At 47.5% G+C, this 26,454-nt stretch overlaps 7 protein-coding genes and 1 non-coding gene across 8 annotated transcripts; 3 read left to right on the top strand and 5 right to left on the bottom strand.

Moving 5' to 3' along the window:
* Positions 1-1,407: 1,407 nt before the first annotated feature.
* Positions 1,408-2,359, top strand: BDV37DRAFT_274614 (DUF3632 domain-containing protein; the record flags this gene model as incomplete). The annotated part of the gene is made up of 3 exons (XM_032085264.1): positions 1,408-1,463; positions 1,515-1,848; positions 1,883-2,359. 3 exons carry the CDS (start codon positions 1,408-1,410, stop codon positions 2,357-2,359), a joined length of 867 nt encoding a protein of 288 aa, XP_031937507.1.
* A 1,779-nt stretch (positions 2,360-4,138) lies between these two features.
* On the bottom strand, positions 4,139-7,059 carry BDV37DRAFT_274612 (uncharacterized protein; the record flags this gene model as incomplete). Its single annotated transcript, XM_032085263.1, has 6 exons — positions 4,139-4,369; positions 4,436-4,660; positions 4,857-5,353; positions 5,408-5,483; positions 6,230-6,733; positions 6,790-7,059. 6 exons carry the CDS (start codon positions 7,057-7,059, stop codon positions 4,139-4,141), a joined length of 1,803 nt encoding a protein of 600 aa, XP_031937506.1.
* Positions 7,060-7,775: 716 nt separating this feature from the next.
* BDV37DRAFT_274611 (Arabinosidase A) lies at positions 7,776-9,988 on the bottom strand (the record flags this gene model as incomplete). The annotated part of the gene is made up of 7 exons (XM_032085262.1): positions 7,776-8,168; positions 8,228-8,719; positions 8,770-8,921; positions 8,972-9,081; positions 9,140-9,223; positions 9,276-9,790; positions 9,845-9,988. 7 exons carry the CDS (start codon positions 9,986-9,988, stop codon positions 7,776-7,778), a joined length of 1,890 nt encoding a protein of 629 aa, XP_031937505.1.
* A 1,587-nt stretch (positions 9,989-11,575) lies between these two features.
* BDV37DRAFT_t190 lies at positions 11,576-11,664 on the top strand. Its single transcript has one exon. It is a non-coding gene; the product is annotated as a tRNA-Asp (tRNA).
* A 2,884-nt stretch (positions 11,665-14,548) lies between these two features.
* BDV37DRAFT_286816 (major facilitator superfamily domain-containing protein) lies at positions 14,549-16,270 on the bottom strand (the record flags this gene model as incomplete). The annotated part of the gene is made up of 5 exons (XM_032088000.1): positions 14,549-14,921; positions 14,982-15,615; positions 15,681-15,753; positions 15,809-16,047; positions 16,159-16,270. 5 exons carry the CDS (start codon positions 16,268-16,270, stop codon positions 14,549-14,551), a joined length of 1,431 nt encoding a protein of 476 aa, XP_031937504.1.
* A 1,643-nt stretch (positions 16,271-17,913) lies between these two features.
* Positions 17,914-20,216, bottom strand: BDV37DRAFT_286815 (sodium:solute symporter family protein; the record flags this gene model as incomplete). The annotated part of the gene is made up of 4 exons (XM_032087999.1): positions 17,914-19,209; positions 19,269-19,546; positions 19,608-19,869; positions 19,926-20,216. 4 exons carry the CDS (start codon positions 20,214-20,216, stop codon positions 17,914-17,916), a joined length of 2,127 nt encoding a protein of 708 aa, XP_031937503.1.
* A 700-nt stretch (positions 20,217-20,916) lies between these two features.
* Positions 20,917-22,371, top strand: BDV37DRAFT_274607 (LLM class flavin-dependent oxidoreductase; the record flags this gene model as incomplete). Its single annotated transcript, XM_032085261.1, has 1 exon — positions 20,917-22,371. The coding sequence occupies one exon, from the start codon at positions 20,917-20,919 to the stop codon at positions 22,369-22,371; it is 1,455 nt and encodes a 484-aa protein (XP_031937502.1).
* Positions 22,372-25,606: 3,235 nt separating this feature from the next.
* BDV37DRAFT_258266 (uncharacterized protein) lies at positions 25,607-26,357 on the bottom strand. The gene is made up of 2 exons (XM_032083029.1): positions 25,957-26,357; positions 25,607-25,896 (listed from the first exon to the last, which is right to left on the bottom strand). Exons 1-2 carry the CDS (start codon positions 26,084-26,086, stop codon positions 25,826-25,828), a joined length of 201 nt encoding a protein of 66 aa, XP_031937501.1. The 5' UTR covers positions 26,087-26,357; the 3' UTR covers positions 25,607-25,825.
* Between the last annotated feature and the right edge of the window lie 97 nt (positions 26,358-26,454).

The raw sequence follows: 26,454 nt of genomic DNA, 5'->3' as shown, positions 1-26,454 counted from the left end.
AGACAGGTTGAATGTAGTTTAAAGATAAGGGTTTGCAATAGTTCTGGCCGTGTGTTCAACATAAGACTGCTTTATGGACTAGTGCTATGAGAAGTAAATGGAGACTTATATAGAACGTTGAAGAGGAAGAAAACTCTTGATGCCATGCTCTTTCCTCCCCTGGACCTTCTCAATTCACAGGCATGCAGTACTCTGAACATTTAGCATGTCCCACAAATTGACCCAACAGTCAACAGTCGAGAGGTTCACGAGAGAGCAAGCCCTGGACGAGTTAATGGGGTCTCGCCCTGGTGTTCATCCATGCTTTCTGATGTGGTGGTTGTAGTCATAAAAAGTGGTTAGAATTGCACTGCAGGATATCAACCCCTGCCACAGCGGTAACTTTGAACTTGGTCATCTTCTAGGGGCTTAATAGGGCGTTAACATAACAAGCAATTTGTCGTTATCGCTATGCAGTTTAAGTCAATTAGGATTATTATGTCTCTGTCTTAGGAGTATGTGGTGACACCATGGCCCTTTGTGACAAGAGAAAGAGAAAGGAGAAGGTGGTACAGAAACTTATAGAGCAACCAGGCGGTTGAATCCATTGTGGAATTATTCTGGTTGCGTAGTGATATTGAATCTAATGGCTTCCAACAAAGATCGAACAGCCACAAGCCAAGTGAAACATGGATTTGCATACAATAGCATCCCAAGCAAAATTTGCAGTTAGATATTTCTCTCCTACCACATTCATTGTAGTGCATACAACAAAGAGAATCGCCTTTCCTATCCGTCCTAGCGAGCTTTGTGAAAGCTGCTTTGGCCACTCTAAGTGTCACGTCCAAGTACAACAGTGGCTGAGTGGCTGAGGCTCATGTACCAAGAGGCACAATATTTTGTTACATAATCAAAATGATGAGGGTGATATCATTTCAGTTAGTATGCGTTCTTTGTGCAGGTAGATCCAGGATATCTAAGAGCCAACTAGCTCTTGGAGTCGTCGAGAATGTCTCGTACACATAAGCAATTATTCTTAGAGTCTGGTGAAGTAGTGGATAAAGATATACACCGTGCATCATTTACCATACAAAATAAGCTGTGAGACTTTTACCATGTCTCTATGCCTCGTGTCCGTAGCAGATTCAAGGCTTTCAGATGAAAATACAGCCTGGGTAGGATGATGGAAATATAGGATCATTCTCAAGAAAATAAAGACTCATTGAAACACAGAAGATACTTTTCTTACTCACCCAACTCAATACGACTGGACCTTGTCCATAGCAGAGCACCTACTTCTTTTAGACGGAGCGAAGGCTTCTAATCACACAATAATGGTATCAAGCTGACGAAGGTATGAGGGATATATGAAGGTGGCGTCCCCACTTCTAAAAGCACAATTTATGATCTGCCAATTTGAAAAAGAACATGGCTATTCCAGACTATTATTTCTTCCCAGAGGGAGATCCTGTTCCAGATGAATGGTTTTAAGCCCCACTTCACTTGTACCGCTGCCAAAATGAAGAGCACAAAAGGATGCTAGCCGAAGAACTCGCTATCCTCAAGGCATTTTATCATCATCTGATGACTGCCGAAAAAGCTGCGTACGCGATAACTCGGCCAATCTCAGACTCATCAGTGCCTTTCCTTAATACCTACGAGGATGACTCCATTGCTCTTTTTAGGCTATGGACATGGATTGTGAAAGCTTTGCAACAATGGCCTGCTTCTCGCATCCCTGACCTCGTCGCACTCCTAGATGCAATATCAAAGGTTCCCGATCTAATTCACCGTGGTGAAACCATTGATGACGAGTATAACCCCATGGGGTGGAATATTCTTCCTTACTTTGGCGCGATGTGGAGAGATGTTCATTGGAGGGTGCCAATGGATTATTCTTGAGGATTATCCGGACACGGCGACAAGACGTCACAAACGGGGACTGTATATCAGAGCTCAAGATGTCGAATCACGACTTGTTGCGACAGGGATCTGGGAGTTATGGAGAGCGATAAATTATGTGATATGGACGCTGGAGATGAAGCCCAATCACGATTACGCGGAAGAAGACAGGAATGGAGCCCACCATCATCCCCTAGCGTTTCAAACCCTCGAGCTTGATTTTCAGGTTCCGGCGGTTGCCTGCTGGATTCAGCATAATGGGCAGAGAATGTATGAAACCATCGCCAGAGATGGGCTGAAGGGTAATCCAAATATCCCGACGGTGAGTATGCGTTTTGACGAGCATGTCGGACGCTGGGCATTCTGGAAGAAGCGATTGCTGGAGATCGCGAACGGCCCTGATGATTTTGCAAGACGAGGGGCACAGGTAGCTTTGGGATACATGGATGAGACCACAACCTCTCTGACGGATCACTAGTTGTCAACTAAACAAATTGATGAGTTATGTAGAGTCTCAACAGCCCAATGGCCCACATTTGTCCAGGTACCCAGAAATTCACTCTACCAAAGCCGGTCCTCGACCACTCGCTCGAAATTGGTAGAAAAACAAGCCTCCCTTGCTTTTTTTTTAAAAAAAAAATTTATTGTGAAGTAGCCGTGCGAACGTCGTTTTGCTGCTAGCGGATGCTCCTCTGACGTGGATGACGGGGTGTGATTTGCTGAGACTGATCAACTCGTTCACTGTCTCCTGGCTTAAGACGATGGTTTCACTGTTGGCAATTATTACAGTTCAATATTATCACATATGGTATGAAGCTGTAGGGATATGATCATACATTTCCGCTGCATATTCTTGCTGGTGATAGGCCAGTTCTGTAACCGCTTTTCACTTTGGTCTGCATTCCATGCATTAGTTTCCAAGAAAGGTGGCTTTTCAATAAATCCTCTACAGCAATAGCCTTTTTCGTGTGCTTAGTACTTTCAAACTACGATCATAATATGAAAATAATGTTATGTCATAAGGTAGAGCTATAGGTAGCTAGCTGGATCGTTGTGCAGAGCTATTCCGGTAGAAAACCTCCAATTAAAGCATAGAAAAGGGCATACAGCGACCATTCTATGGTGGAGCGCATCTAGCGTCCACTACTCAGTTGTGCGCACCAGTTCACCGTCCGCCTGAGACTCAAGGGCCACTTCCTTTGATACGTCTCCTAACTTGATACCAGAGGAATCTAAAATCCGAATGCATCACTGGTGAAAGTCGGTGAAGAGACGAGTTGGTCTGAGGAAACGCAAGGGCATCTCTGCAAGGAGATAACACAGATGATGAGCCAATACGCGTTAATCAGACTCAACCCCCTCAAACCTGTCTTTCTAATCTCTGTTATCTTCTAGTAGAAGCATGGAAAACCGAAAGACTTCCTGGACCGGGTTAGAACCCAAGGAGACTATGACTGCCAGGCTGCAGGACAAGGAGACTCGAGGCCGCGCCCAGCATGAAAAGTATGCCCACTTGCTTAAAGGCCAGCTGCCCAAAGACATGTTGGGTGTGACCCATCCCTCAGTCATGGCCACTTCTTTGGATCTAACTGCAATTCGCGTGCTGGAGAGCTAGAGTCGTTCTTCCAACTAAAGCTTGCCGTCAGAACGATTTTCCAGTCCCATCTCAAAGGGAGATAGCCAGCGAACAGAGCTCTCGCTGCATCAATAATTGCAACTTTGGTGAGGTCGAGGATAGCAATAGTTCGATTGAGAATGTTGCGGAGTCGGTATTATGTGCTGATGAGTGGAGTGAGAGCAAGGAAGACAATGCAGATAGTGACTATGGGTACGACTGGAATGATGCTACCGGTAGCGACGATGATGATGACGAAGATTCCGATTTGGTGATAGACACTAGATGTGATTGACGATGATGAACGGTGGCAAATGTTTGAATTGATCCACAAGGGGATCGAATCCAACACTGTCCACCTTCGCTTTGAATGGTCGTCGCATTGCAGAGCACTTGTTTCTGGCTTTCTGGGGTTTATGGTTTGGTCTTGATTTTTACCGGCGAAACGCGGAAGTTCCTATCATAGGCGGGGTTCACAGATGCCTTTGCCTTATGATGCTTTCTTCAGCATCACTTATCTTATGCTCGAATATATTTCTTAAAAGAGAGAAATCGCCTGAGTCATTGAAAGTTGTTCTATCGCTGAAATTCTGGATGAACTGTATCTGATTTAACAAGTGATAGGTAGAGCCTTACTCGAAACTACTTCTCCGTAGGTTCAGCGCCATTCGTTTGGGCCTGCTGCACTATAGCGCCCGGGAAGCGAGTGCCCCTGTTCTTGACCTTCTTCTGTTTCTTTTCCACAACTGGAGGGGGGTAGGCCTTCAGAGTAATCTCTTGCCATTCTGGAGAGGCTTGGTACGCCGCTTGTATAGGTGCCATAAGGTCGACAAGGCCCGCTGCTACAGCAGGCTTGAGTAATTGTGGCGTTAACTATAGGGTGTTTATGTTAGTTTCTTTTGTTCGAAGCTCAGAGTGACACGGGAAGACCAAACATACAACATCGTTCGCATAATCTTCCTTAAGTTGCTTGATATCGGTGTAGATCAATGGCTCCTCCTCCCTTCGCTCGACTCGGAACTCCTTCTTGCCCTTCAGATCAGCGGCGGGTAGGAGAACATATTCCACTAGTGCGATAACTCCATTATCTTCGACAACCCGAGGAGCTGCTTCCGCTTTGCGAATTTTCTTTGAGATGCTCTCGGCTGGGTCTAGCAAATCGATCTTGCTGTCTGTTCATTTATTAGTACTCAGCGACCTTCTGCGAAATCGGATGGGCTAGAGGGAGAATCACCTTCAACGCTAGAACTCATCTTAGCGCCCTTCAACCCGCTGATCATGGGATTGATTAAATGTGCGCGCTAGATGCAAATTCATCAGTCTTTAGAAGGTTTCTCATCAAGATTAGCGGTAGTCATACCTTTCGATAACCAATCTTAGGCAGCCATTCCACGGCGGCGGTAAAGAGCTTCCTCTGGTCCATACCTCCTAGCTGAGCATCAACTTTGAGATGCTCTTCGTCGAGCACCTGAAGCACCGGGTACAGAAGGCCACTCAATGGAGCATTGTCGGTCTGTTTGACAACCTCTGCGCCAGCCTTCTTAGCATCTGCCTCGGAGATCAAACTTGACAGGCGATACACATCCATGACATATTCGGGGCTTTTTTGGTAGGAGCTGCCAAGAACGAACTCGAGCTTATCAGTAGGCACGCCTACCGACTCGAGGATCGCCGTGATGATCTTGCTATAGTATTTCGCACGGTTCTCCACAAGCTCAAGCGGCGCCTTCAAGTTGTCAAGGAAGGCGTGGACATCGGCGAGCAGGACAACGACGTCGCAATGTGCACGGAGCAATTGAGCGATTTTGAGCGCAGCGAGGAAGTACCCGACGTGTGGTCTTCCGGTGGTTGCCGTACCTAATATCAATCACAGGTTAACTAGAGCCTGATTGTGTATCTAGAATGACTTACCCCAATAGATTCTGGGGTTTCTCTTTTCAATCAAAATTTGTTCAATCAACTCCGGGTTCAAGACCTCCGCGAGGTTCTCGCGGATAAGGTCAAACCGTGCTTGTGCTTCCGAGTCCATCGCGACGAGTCAGAGCCAGAAAATGAGTCTTTTACAGAGGAGCGCAGGGAAAGATAAAGGCGGCGCTGGTGGGCTGGTGGGATGGTTTTCTGCGGCGGGGGGAAACCGTCGGATCAACAGTTGTTCCGTTGTCATTTTTTGAGTCAGAGCGACAGGCGGTCAGGGGTGGCAAATAATCCTCTTCAATTAAATCGGACAAAAGTCCGGTGCATTCAAGGTCCATGCGACATGGCTTTATGCATAGTCACTCTTCGTTGCAAAGCTTACCCATGCCACTACTCGATATCGTCAAGAGAGGGACCGGTACAAGGCACCTTTTGTTAGCAAAGTGCCAATATCACGCAAAACCGTCAATTTATGAGAAATTTGGACAAAACTGCGAGTCTACAACTCAGTACAAGTGGGGTATCATATCATAAAGTAGTCAGGCAGAGGCTCGACAATGCAGTAAATAGCCACATTCATCCATCCACGCAAAAACATGCTTAAGTAAAGTCCATCACGGCGACCGCGCCCACTCCAATTCCCTCGGTCTATTATCATTCACGGGACTCCCGAGATCCCGATAAGGTGCAATGGGTGACGCCTCAACGGTTGTCATGGTGTTCCGATCCCCAATATGAAACTTCTTTGTAGCGAGAATGTCCGTTCTACGCAGTATAAGTTTCTCGCACTGTACTAGAAGAGTCAAGGGAAACTTACACCATAACCAACGGAAACAAGCATTCCATCGTATACGCAAACCGGTCAAACTGACCCGCCACCGTCGTGGCTGTTTGCGATGTGACCTGCAACGAATACGTAACTGCGCGGGTGATCCCGATAATGCAGAGGCTAGCAACGCGCACCTCAGTTGTGCGGAGCACATGCCGGAAGATCATTCTTGTGAAGGACATTTTAGGAGAGACGCGGTATGCCTTGTGCAGAAGACGAATAAGAAAGAAAGAGGTGCACGTTTCGACCAATGCGATACTCGCGAAGTAGCCGACATGTAGGCAGTCGATTCGGTGTTGTAATGGGCCAGCGGAATGAGAGGACACGCCTTCTTCAGTGATTTCGAGGACTCTGCTGGCGAGTATAGTCATTCGGATGGCGCAAATTACAACCATGAAAAACCAGAACAGGGAAAGGAAGAGTATCCGGGTCCTGTCCCGGAGAGTGTGTAGTAGGATTTGGTAGCTGTAGAAGGAAAGGCCTGCTTCTTGGACCTTTGTCTGGTTAGTACGGTATTAGGTTGCTAGAGCTAACTGAGTGATTAACTCACCAGCCAGAGGATATCGGCAATGGCACTGGCAGCTGCTCGGTCTCCGGTAGGATGCGATGTGTAGAAGGAAAAGTAACAGAGTCCGTTGGCCACGGCACCAGCAGCGGAGACGACAATGGGGATGAAGCTCAAGGGGCTGGGCCGTGTGATGAGCATGGCCCAGATACTCAGGAGAGTTGTGAACAGTCCGATGCTGCTTAGAATCGACCAGCTCAACTCATAATAGCTGGCGACCTCCGGCGAGGTACCAGATGGAGGGTGGGTATCCATTGCTTCGCTTATAGTATATGTCAAACGAATGTTCTAACGGCAGATACTGCTGGAGCCCTCCCACCCCCTCGGCATTCCGTTGAAGCAGGATCACGGGAGTAACGAATTTACCCCGAGATAGAAGACAAGAAACAAGGGGGGTTCGCGTAATTATATTAATCGTGCTCTTCAGACTTAATCGCTAAAGATATTCTGCATTGTGACACCAAGAGCGTGGAGTTCATTCCCCGCATTGTCCACACCTCATGAATAGGGCGTCCGCGATAATCTGGGGAAAAACTGGGGTCGATCCACGCAGGACGGATGAAATGCCGCGTCCAAATATTAGCCCTACCCACGGATAATTTAATCCCAAGTGGATGGCTGCCGAGCTTTAATGGGTATTTCTTCCGTCAATCTCGTACGCTTCTCACCCATTACCCCGGTTAGTTGAAGTGGTGGGCTGTGCGTGTCATGTTCCTGCTTACGAATACGCTAACCCGGCTTAGAATGACTCGAATTATGATTCTTACTAGTGTGGATGTTAGCCTTAACTAGGCTGGCCCCGGGGATTCGGTAGATATCCCCGTCGTGGCTTGGGGACAGACTCCATAAAGCCGAGCATAAAATAGGCTAATAACATATGCCAAGGCTAAAGAGACATACGAAACACCCCACAAGAAAGGTTTAACATTCACATAAACTGTTTATCCCATTTCCTCCCGTGCCCAATCAGCTTAATTAGCAGCAAGCACACCCACCGACCAAGCCGGCAGCGTGAAAGTAAACTTGCCATTCGTTGCTTTCACATCCGACTCACTGGGTGTCACCAGGGTCTGGCTATCAGAGTTGAAGGCCTTCGGATCACTGTCCGCAAGAACCGTCAATTTTCCGCCCGTCTTCCCGGGGATGGACACGCTGATCTCCTGGGAATCAGCTCCATAGTTGGCCAACTTCACGTAATATTTGTCTCCGGCACTGGAGGCAACCCAGTAAACAGGTCCGAAAGCAGAATCAGACGTCACGTTATGGATAGTATCTCCACGGTTTACAGAGAACATCTGCTGCACGTAGTAGCTGGTAGTCTCGATGACCGTGCTAGGGTTCTGTGTGAAGGCAATGAGATTCGGCTATAGCCAAGTCAGCTTTCCAGCAAACCCTGGTATTTTGTGAGGGGCAATCCACGTACTGTCCACTGGGTAGAGTTCACCAGTTGCAAAAGGGGAGCATACGCTGCCATCTTGACGACATCGCTGTTCCTCTCAATGCCGATCATGTACACGGCCTCAGCAACAGATCCCTGCATGAAGGGCCAGGCATTGTCCTGCTGGCACGAATATTCCCCAATGAAGTACGGAACGGAACGATCCTTGTTATCGAATTGGCTGAACTGCTTCACAAGGTTATCGGCAGTATTGTAGTTATGATAGTCCACCCAAGCGCCTTCCGGCAGCTTACTAGGCAGACAGGATGATTGGTCGGTGCTGGCGATGATGGTGAGATCTGGGTAGGCAGTGTGGATGGCATCGTAAAAGGCAGCAAACCGCTCTACGTAGGATGCACAGCCGCCACCTAGCATATCCTCGTTACCGATCTCGACCATGGTAAGTTTCCAGGGCTCCTTGTGCCCGTACGACGCACGAAGGGAGCCGTATTTTGTGCTCGAATCGCCAAGTACGTACTATGATCCTGTCAGAGTCATTCCTGATAGCACTGGGGTACGGAACTTACCTCAAGCTCATTCAGCACGTCATCAATGTAAGGCTTCAGGGCATCGCCAGTGATCGGTGTGTTGCCACCGGACTCGAGAGCAAAGCCAGCCCATACACCTAGGACCGGGGTAAGTCCCATATCCTCACACCAGTAAAAGTATTCATCAAGGCCTGATTGGCTTGTTAGGCTTAGTCTATTAGCATAATTAAGGTACACTTACCCAGTCCGTCTGTGTTGTAGTATGACCAGTCGCCTTGGCGTCCGGGGCGGTTTTCCACGGGGCCGATTGTCTCATTCCACTTCCATCTCAAAGCTTCACTCGCGCCCTCGCTGTATCTGTTAGATCGTGTCCATCCAGGGTACCTGATACCAGAAGGTGAAGACTCACAGATTGTTACCTCCAGGAAATCGCAAGAAAGATCCCTTCATGTCTGCCAAAGGCTGAGCCACCTGAGGCTTCAGCCCATTAGACCTGCAAACGACATCAGTACGATGCATCACGGTGCAGAAAGAATCACACAAACCTTGACTTGTACGTCTGAGGGAAAAGCTCAAAGAGCCCAAAGTTCAGCGAGGAACCACCAACCGACGCTCCGTCAAGCGTGAGCTCATAGAGCACAGCGCCATCAGAGGCCTTCTTGGTAGGAATCTTTGCCGTGACCTGGGTAAAGTTGCCTGAGTTCGAAGATTGCGAGATCTTCGTCGAACCATACTCGGTACCTGTGTTGTTGCCCACCAGTCGAACCGTGATGTCACCGGAGAAATCACCCTTGATCCAAAAAGTATTTAGGAACTCGGTTCCATCTACTGGAACACCCCAATAGCCTTCGTTGGTGAATCCTACAGCACCAGTTGCATCCTGTTTGACGTCGAGTTTCAAACTATGCGGGATGGCTTCAGTCAAGGGATTCTGCGCGTCAACGGCGATAGTGGCATCGCCGACAGCAGCCCACGCAGTCAGATCAGGATCGCTTCCCTGCAGACCGTTATTGCGTAACAGCTGTCCATAAATGCCTCCATCGCCAGAGTGGTTAATATCCTGGTTTTTCTATTAGTCATGACGTCCGCTGTACGGGGTGTTGGGGTCGCCTACTTCGAACATGAAGCCATACAGAATGGGGCTGGAAGAGTTTCCTTTCTCTATGGAAACCTCTAGAGAGACACCATACACATTCCGAACCAAAGAAAATAGGAATGGAAGGGCACTGAGCCCCGAAATAGTCGAGAATGCCACCATTGCTTTATTCCTGATATGTTACCTGAGACAGGGAACATCATTTGAGGGTCATATTCCATGGTTTTATATTCGCCTTTGAATAGATAATTAACCGTTCTCGGGCCTTGAAAATTGGAGAACGAGGCAGGAAGCCGTACGGCAGTGATGAAGGCATTCAACCGAGAGTGGAGAGAATATGGAGAATGCGGAGTGCCCGATCATACTGTGATGTGAGATACCCACACAAAAACATGCAGTGCAACGTTTTACAATGACAGCCAAGGCTATAGCACGCTGAAGCCTAAGTCATAATACCTGTTTTTTAGTAACGCTTTCCACCGTTTAATTTTCAGCATAGCCCACCGTCATATCCGGAGTGTATCCGAGGTATATCAACAATTCCTGGGTAGACTATAGTGGATCGTACGACATGTCGATCTTTGTCCATTTGCAGTGAGACAGCGAGTTATTTGAAGTATCCAAAGATCCCAAAGCCAGGGACCTCTGTAAATCCTCGGAGAAATATAATCTACACCCGCTGCGGTACAAGAGACTCACGCCCACCACCACCCCGAATTCTTAGGGCAAAACAAGCTTTATGGCTGCCATTATACCACTGCCCAGCGATTTCTTGTGTTAAGGAGGCGTCCGGGTGGGCCGAGCAATGTAATCCAAGGGCGTCCAGAACAATGAAAAGCCAGGCACCAAGCCACCATCTGGATACTCCACCATCGCGGCCACAAACCGAAGAAAGCAAAGCGCTGTGGGCAATATCGCACCGGTAACCCCTGCGCACCTGCAGGATCTTGGCACAACTCACGGGCGATTGGCTCGGTCCCAGCTTAGGGCCGGAGAGTAGTATAATTTAGTTCCTGAGTCCATGCACGATGATGTCGGTTGTGCATTCCCCTCTTTCTTTGTCTCCGCATGGGTTCTGCAGGGCGACGCTCAGGGCAAAACCCCGGCGGGACGGGGTCCCTGTCGATCATCTGGCGGGACTACGAGTCGTGTGTCTTGGAAGTCTCACACGGCTATCAAAAAGCCTATGGTGTCTGGCGCTATGCATGAACTGGTTGTACGCTTGAAAGGGCCTAAATTGGTCAATCCATATTTCTCGTGGCTACAACTCACGGGTCGAGTCAGGGGTGAAGAGGAAGCGACAGACATCATAGCCGCAGTGCAGGCCTGCGACAAGTTGCAAACATACTAGTATCACTAGGAAGCGAACATCACGTGGCGTATCCCTGGGACTATTGGCATACTAACGGGCTTTTGGACTATGCTAGGTTGGGATGGCCCCTTGGTGGGTCCAGGATATATCATGGATGTGTTAACATGTACCAATTGTTGACGACATACAGTACAAGAATATATATTGTTCTGATGTGCAACACAGCAACAATAACTATTACTCCATAATAAAACATCAAATATTATCGCGATCAGCGGACACAGAATATTAATATTAGTGATACGATAGATTTGTAATGCATCACAAAAAGGTGTTAGACCATTGATCGAGGAAGACTGTGAAGTATTGATAAGGGAAATTCACATTCTTGAACATTTGTAATATTAATACAAATAAGAGGTCATTTTTTCAACAAATCCTCGATGGTCTAACGGTCATGATTTCCGCTTGTCATCTCATATGAGAACAAGCGCGGGAGACCTGGGTTCGACTCCCAGTCGGGGAGATTTCTTTTTGCAAGCATTTTTCTTTTCCCTCTTATTTTGGCTGATCGTATAAGGCGGCACAACTTCTTTTCCACTTCTATCTCTGCCTTCCCTCTAGAACGTATGGAATCCATGCACGCGTTGCTGCATTGTTCGGTACTTCTTTATCTAATGTTTGTCTTCTCCCGGCTTTTGCTGTAGTATCTCTTCCAATTACACATGAGATAACTACTAGTAGAAACACGCCCTGGTCGCTTGAACCCTTCATACACATATCTACGAGGATATTCGAGGATCATCCTTGACCGTGGAATAACAGCCACTGTTGGATCGGTAACCCGTTAGGTGGTTTTTAGAGTGGTTGGGGAGCCCCGAACCCGACCGAGTTGGACACAGGGAGGTCAAAACCCGCCCTGACAACAACTCTCCCGATGCACCGCAAGCTTTACCTTCTGGTATGCGTAGGCCGACCTCGTGCGACAATCCTTCTGTAATTCTCGCTAGTCTGCAATGATCATGCCTATATTCCCACGCACGTTAAAACGGAATCGGAGTATTTTACCAAGATTGTCGAGAGAGACATTTCTGTTACCCCGTTTAAGTCGATGTTATTCCTATCGACACTCTCAGCTTCTGGTGGCTAATATTGTTGAGAATCCACAAGATTTCTTCGGTTATACGAGTGGACGATGGATTTGGGATGAAAAGCAGCAACTTCAAGAGAGGTACCGTGACTTTGATATAGTTGAGGTGTAGAAGATCGCGATGGAGCTATTATATTGAAGGTCCTGTGTTAGTATGGCAAAGATAGGGGAAAGGTCATATAACAAGCCTTTCAAGCTCACTATGGGTAACGGGAAGATACTTGTCGTTCGAATTCCAAATCCGAATGCTGGGCCAGCTTTCTTGATGACGGCTTCAGAGGTTGCCACAATGGACTTTGTGAGTAGCTGTTACTATTCGTTATGTTAACCCCGTTTTTATACATGCATGACCTGACATGACATATAGTTAAGAACCATACTCTAACTTCCAGTCCCCAAGGTTGTTGCGTGGAATTCTGCAGTGGATTCTACGAACCGTGTAGGAGCTGAGTACATCAGTATGGAGTATGCCCCAGGTAAAAATCTCGCAGACGTTTGGACAGACATGGACCTGGAATGTAAGGTTCAGACGATGGAGGATATAGTAACGATCCAACAAAAATTGTTATCGTTGAAATTTTCCGAGTATACTTATTCATGAACAATAAACAACGCTTCGTATACCTCCTAACTTGAGCAGATATGGATACCTTTTCTATAGGAAAGACGCGCCTCCAGGTTCTCGCCCTGCAAAAGTTGAAGAAGACAACTTGTCGCATAATCTTAAGAATAATATTGCTGAGATATTTTCTATTGGGCCAATGGTGGACACAGTATTCTGGAGTAAGGAGTGAAACGATATGGATATTTATCGTGGACCATATATGCCTGTATTTTTTTTTTTTTTATTTTTTTTTTATTTTTATTTTTTTGTCATTGGGTTAACCTGATAACTGTCTACAGGGGCTTCTGCGGTTGACTATATACGGGCTTTTGCTCTTCGAGAGATAGCTTGGATCTAGGAATATACGATCCCGCGTTTTCTAAATAACCTATTATTTGTTTCCCAAAGCCAGAACGACCCCGCTGAATACGTTTCCATTTTTCAGAGATATCTGTCTGTTACTCCTTATCTAATTCTACAGAAGCAAGATATTCTAGAATCATTTTTGTGGTATTCTGACCTTCGCACGTCTAATATATTTATCGACGATAGTAGTTATATCACCAGCATTATAGACTTGTAGAACGCATGGGCTAGTTTTTTATTTCTAGAAGACCGCTATCCTGATTTTCTCGACTATAATGGTGACTTGATACCCGAATTACCTGAAAATTTCAAAAAAACTGGATAAGAATATATAAACTGATATTAAGAACAAAGTCACCAGCTCGATTCTATTATATTTTTATGAGAAATATACAGCGAAAAGAAATTTAATTCTGAGTAAAGTGCTACGATATCCCAACAGCAAGATAATAATAGATTCAATCCGCTTCGTGGAGAATATATAGGATAGAGCTATCCTACCATTATGAGAGTCTTTAATTAGGATACAGAAGTAAGTGGTGAGATAATTTTACATATTTGACTAATTATGTTTACTGCAAGATATTTAAGGAAGTAGAATTTACTAAACTATACAGTTAAGTACCCTATCGCCTTATCCCCTAAAGAAATTCGTAAATATTATAAGGATGGTGAAGGCTAGAATAAAATGCAAGACTTCTGGGGCACGTTATCAGAAATTTTAAGTAGGGATGGCTGGACCTCGCATGCAATATACGATCAAGCTATTTCTATTTATTCTCAGATCCAAGCTGAAACAACCGCTGATCTCACGCAAGATGGCTCCAACCACTCATCCAGCTAGAAAGACCCATGTTCACTCAGATATTGTAAATATATGGGAGCTGTGGGGGTTGGAGTGGATGGAGATGTCCAATCTAGTGACGATATGTTTGATGATAATAATATATTAGATGGCCCATGTAGACTTCTTCCTCTTTCATATTGTCTCCTTATAGTGGATCCTGGAACATATCGGGAAAATTACTATAAGTAAGGCCCTCCTATGATAGGGTGGTGTAAAACTGTTTATATCTTCGCCGGATGATAGAATGATTCTACTGTGGGAGCAATACTCTGTATCTTAATTATCAAGATTTGAGATCGTGGAGAAAATCTGGGCTCACTGTTTACCACGATAAATATATCAAGTTATAATATTATATACTAATATTCGGTTCTAGATATTGGAGAACCGTATCCTATTACATGTTGAATGCGAAATATTAATGTCAAGTCACCCGAGGGTCATCAGGAGCGCGATTCTGGATGGTAGTCCAGACCGTCTGCGTGCTCCTGTATTTGCGGCAGTTTCGGCGGCAAATCGCTTTCAGGATCATCCTGGATGTCCTTGTTGATAGGAGCCTCTGGAGTGGGGTTTGGCTCCCTCACAAGGCATGAAGCATATGTTGTGAAGGGCACGCTCACCCAGAACACCACAAACGCGACGATCAGGTTAGCCATGAGGGAGACGTTCTCGCTGGCGCCAATGCCGAATGCGATAGCAAAGCCCAGACTCTCGAAGGAACGAAGAATCCCAGTGGTGTATGCCAGGACATCGACATGGATATCATATGTTCCCAGGATCCAGTACGTCCACACCACTGATGCCTGACTTCCGACACTAATTCACCCAATACATCAGTAACGAGTCTCTGTTGCCTTCACAAGAAAATGGACTTACCCAAATAGACAGTACGCGGCGATCGCCTTGCCGTATCCAGGGTCATAGATATCCAAGGATGGGGTAGGGCTTTGCTTCTGCAGGTCCGTCTGCATGACAAAATTCAAAACCCACTGCGGGATAAACACAGCGACCATCGTCAGCCAGCCTGCAAGCGCCGTTCCTCGTCTCGTTCTGAAGATCTTATTTGAATCCAACAACCAGCCCCAAAGCACCGTAGCGACAATACCGACAATGGTTTGGACAAATCCAGCCAGTGTACGGCCCCGGACCGAGAAGTACTCCGTCAGATAGTTCCCTTGGTAGGTTTGACTCCAGCGCACGGTGATGAAGATAGGAATCAGAAGCAGCATGTACCTCTGCTTTGTTGCTTTCCAAAATCCCTTTAGTCCTTCCTTGAGTGAAATACGATGTTCGTCGGAGCTGAATGTCGGCTTTGTTCCGTCTTTGCGAATCAGCTTGTGCGCGGGAGCGACGGTTAACGCGAGGGGAAGACCGCCGCAGCTGAGTCCGATGAGAACGAGGTATGTCTTAGGGCTGATGCTGCCCTTGCTGGATGAGTCCATGTTGAGCGCGAGTTGAATGGCGTTTCCAATGACTGATCCGAGCTTGTTTAGGGCCATCCAAACACCGACTATCGGCCTCGTTAGCAAGTGTGTGTCTTGCTGGAAGTCATGGTCCACGATCGATAGCACTTACTGTAGGTCCCGCGGTTTTCAGGCTCGGGATAACCAACAGCAATAGCGGCCTCCGAAACCCATAGCGCGGCGCCCTATACACAAATCAGCACCCAAACTTCTCCTCTCATTAGTCAGAAAGTAGCATACCGAGAAACCACAAGTCACCGATCCAAGAAGCAAAAACCACTGGGTTCCGAAAACACTGTTGCAATACAATGCTGCGAAATAGGGCACATAACCGATTGTCCCGGCGACCAGCACCCACTTCAAACTGAACCTGTTTCCGGCGATCGAGAACAACGGACATGTCACGATCATGATCACGTATGTGATGACATTGGAGGCATTGACGAAATACGGGGTAGCTAGACCACCGGCTCCCAGTCCTATCATAAGATCAGTTACTGCATTCCTCCTTCCTCTCTTCTTCCCTTTCTTTCTGTTCCTTTTTCCTTCTTTTCTTTCCCCCCGGCTGGCGATAGCGATAAGAAACTAACCGTTCAATGCATCCCAAATACCAGGCTGGGTAAAGCTGATCAGACCCAAGGCAATAGCCTGATACAGGGTCCCGCGATACCAGCGGTGCAACGTCTCCCAAAGCCCAGCCATGGTCGAAAGCCAGAGAACTCGGACAAAGACATGGCGATTAGCGATGCGAGTCGATATTTAGTATGCAGACAGGTTTATCCTCAGCAATGGCCAGGGCCCCCACTCCGATGTCGTGATCGCGACCAGCGCTGCGATAAGAAGACATTTGCATTACATAGGGCGCGGGATGAATTCCATGTGTCATGAATACCCACTTGGTGCCGGCTCTGGCGCGAGGCCGTTGGACGCAATTGCCGGCGCTGGCAATTAAGCGATGAGGAGCCCCAGTCCGCGCCTTCCAACTTTCTTTTCCACCCGCCAATAAGTTGAGTTCTGCACAGATTTAGTCGGCTCCCTTGATGGATACGCCTGGACCTGCCCTGGGTCGTGACTCGTGAGTCATTTCCTTTTGTATTTCATTTCCTTTCTGGGCATTTTTTTTTTTTTTCGATGCTTTCCTGACTAGTGACTTGTATTCTGCGCGATCGGATGGGATCGCGGCACATGTGGATAAGGGTATTGCCCTATCAATACTAACCATAGGCCTTCTAGAAACACTTTAAAGGGCTTTAATCGTCCAACCAACTGTCCTCTGTCATAGAAGAAAATAGAGTCCTTAGAATCATCACTCGTTCCTGACTCGAATAAAGATTCAATATCAATGTTGAGTTGAGTCTCGGGTCCAGCTCCAGGCTCAAATTCACGCATAGATCGAAAGTGTAACCCAGATAGAAAACGAGATGAGGATTCTGGTTCCTCAGCGGACACCTAATCTAGGCGGCTAAAACGAGTCTAAGGCAGGGTCGATCACCGGGTAAAACTGTAATATAGAAAGACCTTGAGAGAGATTGATATGTCAAGAGCCTCATACGTACTTGTGCTTCCCTGGACCAGACACGGATGGCTCCTGTGAGCCCCACATATGGGAGAGCCCATGGAGAACTATATATGAAGCTGCCTTGGGCCTAGACGTACTCCGTAGAAGCCGACCGTCTATCTCACTTGATATCTGAACAGCCTGGCCCGCATTTGGTACTAGTGAGCCTTCCCAGGATCAGTCATTGGAATAGGATACGACAGTGTGCGGCCCGTGTAGCCCTTATCTTCATGGTAGCTGCCGTATGCAGATGAACAAATAACAATTGATAACAATCGATGATTTGAACGGTCTTTCTTGGTGCCGACAACTCTCTCAGCTGAGCTTGGCTGATCAAATTCGGGACACAATCCCATAACTATAGCTCATCTTCAGGGTCATAAGATGTAAGATATATTAGTGAGACCTTCCAACCACGTAGAGTTGCAAAGACAGATAGTTAACAAGTAAGGTCGAGAGGAGAATACAAGTAAGTATGGATGACCCTGAGATTTAATAATTTTATTGCGTGCATGGAAAAAAAAGGGGGGGGGGGGGGGGGGGCTACGGGAATCACTATATGACCCACCATAGTTAAAGGCTAACCAATGTAAATAAATATGACCTGTCACGAAGGCGAAATAATGAAAACATAGACTAAAGCATAATTCCATTCAATTGAACACGAGATTCGAAGAATATGCAAATTTGTATATATTCTGATCCATTCTCAATCTATACAGCACGCCAGTGCCCCATTATAGACTAACCTCTGTCTATTACCACGTACCCAATTAAAGAAAAATACTCATTTTCCCCTCGCAAGATAATCATTCACCGTTTTCCATATCCCCTTGACACCCTTCTCAATCTCAAACCGCCCATCATAAAGCGGATACACAACCACCGCCAAGAAGGCAAAAAACTGCCAAATAATAGCAACCGTAACCCACCCCGAGAAGAACGACTTGGTGAAGATATAGTTCCGGTAAAGCGGCATAGGCCACAAGATAAAAGTGATAAGAACGAGGACTACGAAGACCACCCACGCGATACGAGACCAGCGGTATAGTTCTTTCAGCGTTTCGTCGCTGAAAGGGTGACGGATATCGTCTAGGCTCAGCTGTGTCGGTGACGCGATAGCTGGCGCTGATGAAATGGCAAGGGTTTTCTCGTCTGCTCCAGTTCGCTCCGGGTCATTGGTGGAGGTTGTTTCGGATGGGGGAGATTCAGGGCGAGGGCTGGGGGATTTTTCACTCGACTGGTTTTCCTTAGAGGTTGGTGCGATGGACGGATCGGAGGCATGGAGTTGTGCCTCGTCTGCGAGCTCGATGCGGAGGAACTCACGCCAGTCGAATTTGTAAGGCTTGTAGAGCGATATGATGACGGAATAGAGGGCTGGGGAGAAAAAGGATCCAATGGCGCCGTACAGGGCCGGCAACCCCTCGCCGGTGGTGGTCATGTTGACAGTGCCGTACAGGGACTTTGCGCTGGCGAGCCAGATAGCCAGGCCAGTGAAGAAGCCCAGGACGGGCGAAACAATTGCTGCTAAGCGAGTCTGCCCTGACCAGAAAAGTGTGAGTGCCAGAGGAATAATCCCCGGGCAGGAGAGGATGGGCCGGAAGTAGCCGATCCAGGTCATGTTTGCACCGCCGTAGTTCAGAGCAATCGAGATGCCTGTGATGAAGACGGCGTGGAAAACGACCGAAATATGACTTACACGAAGGAGCCTTTTGTCGGACGCTTTTGGATTGAAGTATGTTTTGTAGATATCGAATGAGAGGATACTGCTGACCGCAATCATCGAGGATGAAACCGTGCTTGTTAAAGCCATGAAGAGCAGTATGAAGAAGGCGACAATGCCCGAGTCGCCGATCAGGGCCTTGACTAGATATGGCATTACCATGCCGGCATTTACCTCTGCACTGGTCAGAGGGCCCGGGTAGGTTGGGAATAGCGGCGTGTTATGCAAAGCGCGTGCGGACAGCCCAAGAACTGTCCCTAGACCCCAAGGGATGCCGAAGACAGCTACCGCAGCTAGGTTGTAAGCTGGCACAGTTGAATTAACCTCGCTTGCAAAGGACTTTTGCCAGAATGCTGTATCCTATTGACCACATGTTAGCATAACAACCCTTTTGCGCTACGGTGCCGTCTCAACCATACCATGACCACGAGAGCCAGGTTGCCAAATTTCAACACCAATCCCCAGATAATGGCATTTTTGGACTTCATCGTAAGCAGCGATCCTTCATAGTTCCCAGGAATATAGTTCTCGCTAGTGGTGGCCACCACCTTTTCATAGAGACCCCCAAGTCCACCCACTGCGGGATGGGTCAGAACCGATAGGGTAAAGTAGATGATGAGGATCAAAGCCACAGCCGTGTGAAGGAAGTCCGTGAGAAAGGTTGCCTTGAGACCTCCGACTGCGGTGTACAAAACCACTACAGGATGGCGAGTCAGTTGTAGTTCCTCTCATGAGCTACTGAAATGCTCGGAACTTACCTCCAAGCGGGATGAGAATCGTAGCTGCGACGAAGTGCATGCCAGACACTCCAAAAATCAGTTGCGAGCCGGTCAGAATCATGGATGCACATCCAAAGACATTATTGGTGAGATTCAACACGATAAACACCAGGTGGCCGATCCACCCATATCGCATCTTGATAATTTCGAGCGATGTATGAGCGTAGGGCACTCGGATCTTGGCCATGACACCCAGTGCAGCCATCAATGCGATTTGGAAACAAAGGCCGGATCCCCACCACTAAAGCCATGTTAGCACTGTCTATTCAGTGGAGGTATGAAGTGAGATGACTATACCAGAGGCACTGCCAGACCGTATCGATAGCACATCGCTGCGCACAACACCGTTTCGTTGATCCACATCCATGAGGAAAACACCGCAGACGCCGTTAACCCTGTCCCTACTGACCTATTCGCTACCATAAACATCTCCGAAGTGGCCGAGTCTTCAGAAAGATACGCCTTCTGCACTTTGATCGCGACCAGAATCACCCCGCAAAAAAGGACCCCCAGCCCTATAAGGAGGCCATAAGCTGTGCCTTGCGGGATCAGGTCTATCCCCGCAACGCCTAATTCCGCTACAGTCATGATGATATTGAGTGAACGAGGGATGTAGTAGGGGGCAAAGGGTCATTGATGTAGCAATGCAGAAAGAAATATATGAAAGGGTGTCGAGAATTAAAGCTTGCTGCGACCGTGAATGTTGCCGATCGGGGATTTACTTTATGTCAACAAGGACTCCTACATCGGCTACTCCATTTTTTTTTTTTCTTTTGTGTGCTTTTTACTTGTTCTCATTGACCTAGCGATTGCATTCGGAGCCTGGCCGACACAATGGCCAATGCCATATGGTTGAGTTGTCACGCAGTCAGTGGTAGATATTGCGTTATGCGGCACTAAACGCGTGAACGCCGGTAGTCAAACGTGGGTAGCGTCTACATGAAAGGAGCACCAAATCCCGTTGACCTGATACGAGCTTGTGGATGGGAGGTAGTGCAGAGCTTAGGCGAGCTTAGCCAAAGAAAACGCGAATTGAGGTGAGCAATGCATGGATGGGATTGCGTGCCTGCAGGGCGCTATGACGACTCGTGCGGCACCACCCGATGAATCGCGATAACGGCAGCGGCCCCAAAATGACACGAGAAGCAAACAATAAGATAAAACAAGAATGTGTACCGCTCAATCCTCTTGCATAGCTTTGCTCGTGTGTTAGTGGGTCCTCAGTTTGTCCTCTATCACCGCTCCCGTATACCGGTTGAATAGACGCAGACTCCGTAAGCCAACCAAGATGGCAAACATCAACAATAATACGAAACAGATCATATTGAATGCCTTCGTGATGAACACCCCGGGCCATCTGGCGCCGGGGTTGTGGAAACACCCGAGAAACAAGACCGACCAGTACAAGAAACTGTCGTTTTGGACCGACTTAGCGCAATTGCTCGACAATGCAGGGTTCCATGCCATGTTCATCGCTGATACCTTGGGCCCATACGACGTATACAAGGGTCCAGCCAATGTAGTCCCTGCATTAGCATCTGGGGCACAGTTTCCGGTCAATGACCCACTGTACCTGGTCCCAGCCATGGCGGCAGTCACCAAAAATCTGATCTTCGGCGTGACTGCGAGCGTAACATACGAAAAGCCATATGCACTCGCCCGCCGACTATCCACAGTAGACCACCTCAGCGAAGGGCGTCTCGCCTGGAATATTGTCACGTCTTATCTCGACAGTGCGGCTCGCAACCACGGCCTCAAGGAGCAGATTCCTCATGACGAACGGTATGCGATCGCGCACGAGTATATGGAAGTTCTCTATAAGCTTTGGGAAGGCAGCTTTCGAGATGACGCCGTCCTAGATGATCGCGAACAAGGGGTATATATCGCCAGTGATGCGGTGCGACAGATACATCATAAAGGGAAGTGCTTCGACGTACCTGGACCCCATTTCTGCGAACCCTCACCACAACGCACGCCATTTCTCTTTCAAGCCGGCGTTTCGGAAGCTGGAAACGGCTTCGGAGGAAAGCATGGGGAAGCGATCTTCGTCGGCGGCCAAACACCCGAAGGCGTCCGGGTGACGGTGGACAATATTCGCAAAGTTGCAGCACAGGAAGGACGCGACCACAACCACATTAAGGTTATTGTTGGTATTAACGCCATTGTCGCCGCGACCGATGAGGAGGCAAAGGCAAAGCGGGAGGAGTATCTCAGGTATGCGGACGAAGAGGGGGCATTGGCGCTCTTTGGTGGGTGGACCGGAGTCGATCTCTCAGGCTACACCGATGACGAGGACTTCCGATTTAGCGAATCTCCGCGTGTTCAGTCGATTGTAAGGCGATGGTCTGCTACCGTGCCCGGGACTGACAATCTTCCTTGGACGAAGAGGCGAATTGTCGAGTACTTAAGTGTTGGGGGACTTGGAGCGAAAGTCGTCGGGAGCCCCATAACCGTCGCTGACGAGCTGGAACGATGGGTAGACGTGTCAGGAGTAGATGGCTTTAACCTGGCTCACATTACCAACCCGGGGACGTTTGAGGACATTATAGAATACTTACTCCCTGAGTTGCGACGAAGAGGACGGTTCCGAAGCGCGGTAGGAAAGGAAGGCGCCACAGCCAGAGAAGTTTTCATCGGATCCCGAAGGCTCCCAGATGATCATCCTGGGAGCAAGTATGGGTGGCATGCTGGCGAGAAGCTACCCAAGTATCAGCTGGAGGAAAAGAATGGAGAAGAGGTATAATAGAGGAGAATGGATGACGCTTGCACAACAGGGATAGTATTATGTGAGACAAAGTGGAGCTACACATGCCTGCTTGCTTGAATGCTGCAGATAATAAGAATAAAACTACCTGCGGCGAACCTCATGCGGATAGCGTCACAATAGTACGCTCATTGGAAAGCTGGTTTAGTCTTGACAACTTGAAATAAGCATGGAAGAGTCGCCTGGAGAGAGACCACCCTGGCTAGTACTGAACAGAATCATAGGCATTGATGGGTGAAACACGATGTCCACCAGCATTCTATCTCCTTCAAAAACCCTCTTCAGACCGGGTCAATGGCGAATGCCCTGTGATACACGTGCAATAAGACGCGACGCTTGTATCCAATGATCAGTGAAAGACACAGTAGGCCGGGCCAGAGCGATGATTTAGAGAACCTGATTGCGATCGAGCGACTACTGAGTTCGGGCATCGGGGCTTCCTGTAAGCTGACGCTAGCTCCATTTACCACATATACTAGTCCCTGGTCACAAGCGCGAGATTTGGGTATTTATAGTGCACTTCTATCAGACATAGGTTGAGCTGTACATACCTGCAGGCTAATCATACAACGGTCATAGGTGTATGCAACGAACCAATAATCTTAAGACTCGTTTGGAGTTCCCAGAACAGGCATGTGGTTTCTGATAACCCAAGACAAAATTATCCTCTCCGAGGAGCGGCTTTTCCATTGAGACAGCCCAATGTTGGGCAGATCTCAGGGTATCCTTCCTGTGTTGTCGTGGTAGAAAGCTGATGGTGACGGGATAGGCCTTGCCCCGAAGCCATTTTGTTTAGCGTCCATGTGAACCATCGACGTAAGGGAGCCACCGTTAGGCTACAGGAATAACCAATATGCTCTACAGTTCTGGAAGGATTGACGATTTGATTTACTTTTCACTATTGAAGCTTTCCAGGGAACACTAGGTTTGGAGCTCGTGCTGTGGGCTATAAGGTGCACCCAATGCACTAGTTTGCTAGTAGACCGTGGACAGACGAGTGAGTGACGGAAGAAAACCACTGCACAACAGAATAGATTACACCGTCGAGTCTAGCGATTTCTACTCATTTCATGGCTGGAGGGGTTGCGCCTTGAGTGGAACGAATACAATGTGGCTGTAATATATGGCTGCAATGCTGATAGGTGACAGTTGGCAAGCATCCCTAAGATTGCCATGACCAAGGTGAGCGGCCCTCTCTCATAGTTAACTTGAATATAGCTTCTCAAGCAGAGATCCATTAGAGTGCATATGTTCCACCTATCGCAAGGAAGTGTATAGTTGACGATCTGAACGCCGTGACGAATGCTGACTCGACTCGGGCTAAGTTGAATGAGTCTGGGAACTTGGGAGAAAAACGTTAATTGGGCCGAGGGTGGATAAGCCTTGCAGCAGGGTCGGGCTAGAGTCGCCAAGAGATGCCACTGTCGCTTAGAAACAAGGGGTCCAACTTGCTCCGTGTCCTGTTGACCCCTAAGGAAGCGGAAGTCATTTCCGGATCTTCGTTGACGCCCAGTCGATGCGAGCGGGAAAAGTGAGGCGAGCTATCATTGGATATGGACTCCACTGTGTGCATTCAACGGCTACATACAGGTCAAGCCGCGGTCAAGAGCACGCTTGTAGTACCGTCCAGGCGAGTACCCGATATTATTTTATTTTTGTTTTATTTTTGATTCTCAATTCGCTTGTCGTTGCCTTCAGGTTGGAGAATGAAATGAAGAATGCCATGGACATTATACGCATAGATATGGAGCTCAAAGTAGGTTGCCTTACATTGAATATGCTCCCAATCACTGGAATGCTGGATGGAGCCCCTAGCAATCCCACGAACGGTCAAACCATTCCATGGCTCATCGGGAGAACAGAAATACTACGGAGTACGGAGGAAACATTGACACGGAAGATACCTGCTAGGCTGTCAAGAGGGAACAATAGCCATAAATAAACTTTTGCCACCAGGTTAGCTCTATCGAGGCTTGAACACCTGTCAAGACAAGCCCCCAAGCGTACAGTAGTATGCTTGCTGTACGCAGGACCTTATGTACCTTTTCACGAGGGACAGGACCATAAACAAAAACCCCGTCGTCTGATACATACCACTCCGGAAGAATCTAGCGCGGTGCCATGACTATTTGGTACTATTTGTCTACTATTTTGAACCATTATTCAGATCAGCTGTTTTAGACATGTGCAGCCATCGTTATGTGTCAGGTTCCGCTTGCGGAGAATCTGAGCCGTTTCCACTTTTAAAAGCCCATGTGGAGATCGTACGAATCGTTGCGGCGGAAGCAATTCCAATTGGACAGTCTGCGATGTTTGTGCCGTGGGAAAATCTTTCCTTCAAGCCTGCCGGCCATTCAAATTTCGAGTTCTTCGTAACTCTCCTACTTTTAAGCTGCTGGGTTGAGGAACTAAATAATGTCGGGAAGAAACCCTGGAAGTTGGTGGAGGGGAAAAATCAAAAGGAGGGGAAAAAATAAAAATAAGAACAAAAAACAAAAATAAAAGACAGTCTCCAGAGTCCCAACAAGAAAGAGAGACCAACAGAGACAAAGAAATCCAGAGAAAAGTTCCTCAACTACATTGGGCCCGTCGAAGTGGATCATCTACAGGTCATTCATGGATAGATCCACCGTCTGAGACCCGACGCCTAGGGTCTGGAACCTCTCATCCTCCCACTAAACAGGGATGTATTTGATTTGGGATGCAGAGCAAAGATCTATCGGGTCGATATGTGGCCTGCACCGATAGATCAACTGTGGCTCTGTGGCTTGGATTTCCACAGTGCTGGGTCCGATGATAGGTATAACACTAATAGACTAATAGCTCGCGGAATATATATAGGTCTGGCCGACCTGATGGCCCCATCTCAAATTATTTTTGGCTGTGTTTAATTTTAGGGATGAAGTCTCACACCGTCAGCCCAACAAACACACCTACTCATAGACAACACGTAGAAGAATTAAAAAGAATAAATAATATTAAAAATACCGTGACCATAGGAAAAGAGTAGAGACAGCGTACTGCTAAATCCCATATTCTTACCCACCTTTAGGAATACTACTCGTAGCGTTATGAGCCGTTGTCGCAAAGAACAGTTTAAATATTACGGATACGCCCAAGACACTGAGGAGATATTATTTGAAACGGAGAAGTAGAATTAACTTAAAGCATTACCTTTGATCAATGAAAGGCAAATTGGTATCAAGTAAAGAGAGTTCCAAGGCACTGATACCACGGGAAAGTAAAACATGGAAGATGGATATCAAAGTTTCGCCCTGCAAACGCCATGAAACTATGCATATGTCGATGGCTCAATAGCAATTAAACCCAAAAACCAGTACGCGCCACGCTATGATGGATGTCTTATTTCAACTGACATCGGATGCCATCGTAAGAACGTTTTTCGTGAAGAGAATCGCGTCGTGGTGGATTGTCAGCTAGGAGACTGATTCGAGGGAGATCTCTGGGACCCTGCTCCTGAGCCTTTTCCAGACTGTCCGTTTGCTAGAGAGGAGTCAGATTGCGTGAATACCAACAAAGGCTCTGCAACGGAACCATGCGCACCTTTAAGCTGCTCAAGCTGTCTGACAGTATTCTCATGAATCCGAGCCCATTCCGCCTGATACTCCGCAAGGTCGAGGTGTGTTGGCTCTTGAGCTGAAGACGTCGTCCTATTTGTAGGTCGCTTATCCATGACTTCCGTGAGAGAGGCTCCTTGACGCTGGTAAAGCGAGGCGAGGTACTATAGTGAATGAGAGTCGTGAGAGAAGTGTAAGAAAGTACCAAGACCACCGATGAGAAGGTTGTCAGCTTCAGATAAAGTTCAAGGGGGAAGGTTAAAAGTAAGTTAAGATGCTTCTTTGTTCTGGCTTCAGCTGCAGAAGAATTGAAAGGATAGTAGAAGGCTATTTATCAGTTTATGAACGTCGCATTCTTGACCGTCAGGAGACCGTCTCAGGCCACTTGGTGGGATCCATTGACACCGAAGTGAATCCATCAACCAGATCTGTTTTAATTTTCTTTTTCATTTTTCATTTTTCATTTTTTTTACTTTTTTTTTTT

The sequence above is a fragment of the Aspergillus pseudonomiae genome, assembly GCF_009193645.1.
Source record: "Aspergillus pseudonomiae strain CBS 119388 unplaced genomic scaffold BDV37scaffold_82, whole genome shotgun sequence".
NCBI classification, from domain to species: domain Eukaryota; kingdom Fungi; phylum Ascomycota; class Eurotiomycetes; order Eurotiales; family Aspergillaceae; genus Aspergillus; species Aspergillus pseudonomiae.
The sequence above is the reverse complement of the archived record's forward strand: the minus strand, read 5'-3'. Positions and strand labels throughout refer to the sequence as shown.

Bases quoted from the DNA above. Each gene is read 5' to 3' on its own strand.
- BDV37DRAFT_258266 (XM_032083029.1), bottom strand. From the start codon at position 26,086: ATGGATAAGCGACCTACAAATAGGACGACGTCTTCAGCTCAAGAGCCA. The intron at 25,897-25,956 runs GTGCGCATGGTT...ACTCCTCTCTAG, and splicing joins ACAGCTTGAGCAGCTTAAAG to CAAACGGACAGTCTGGAAAA.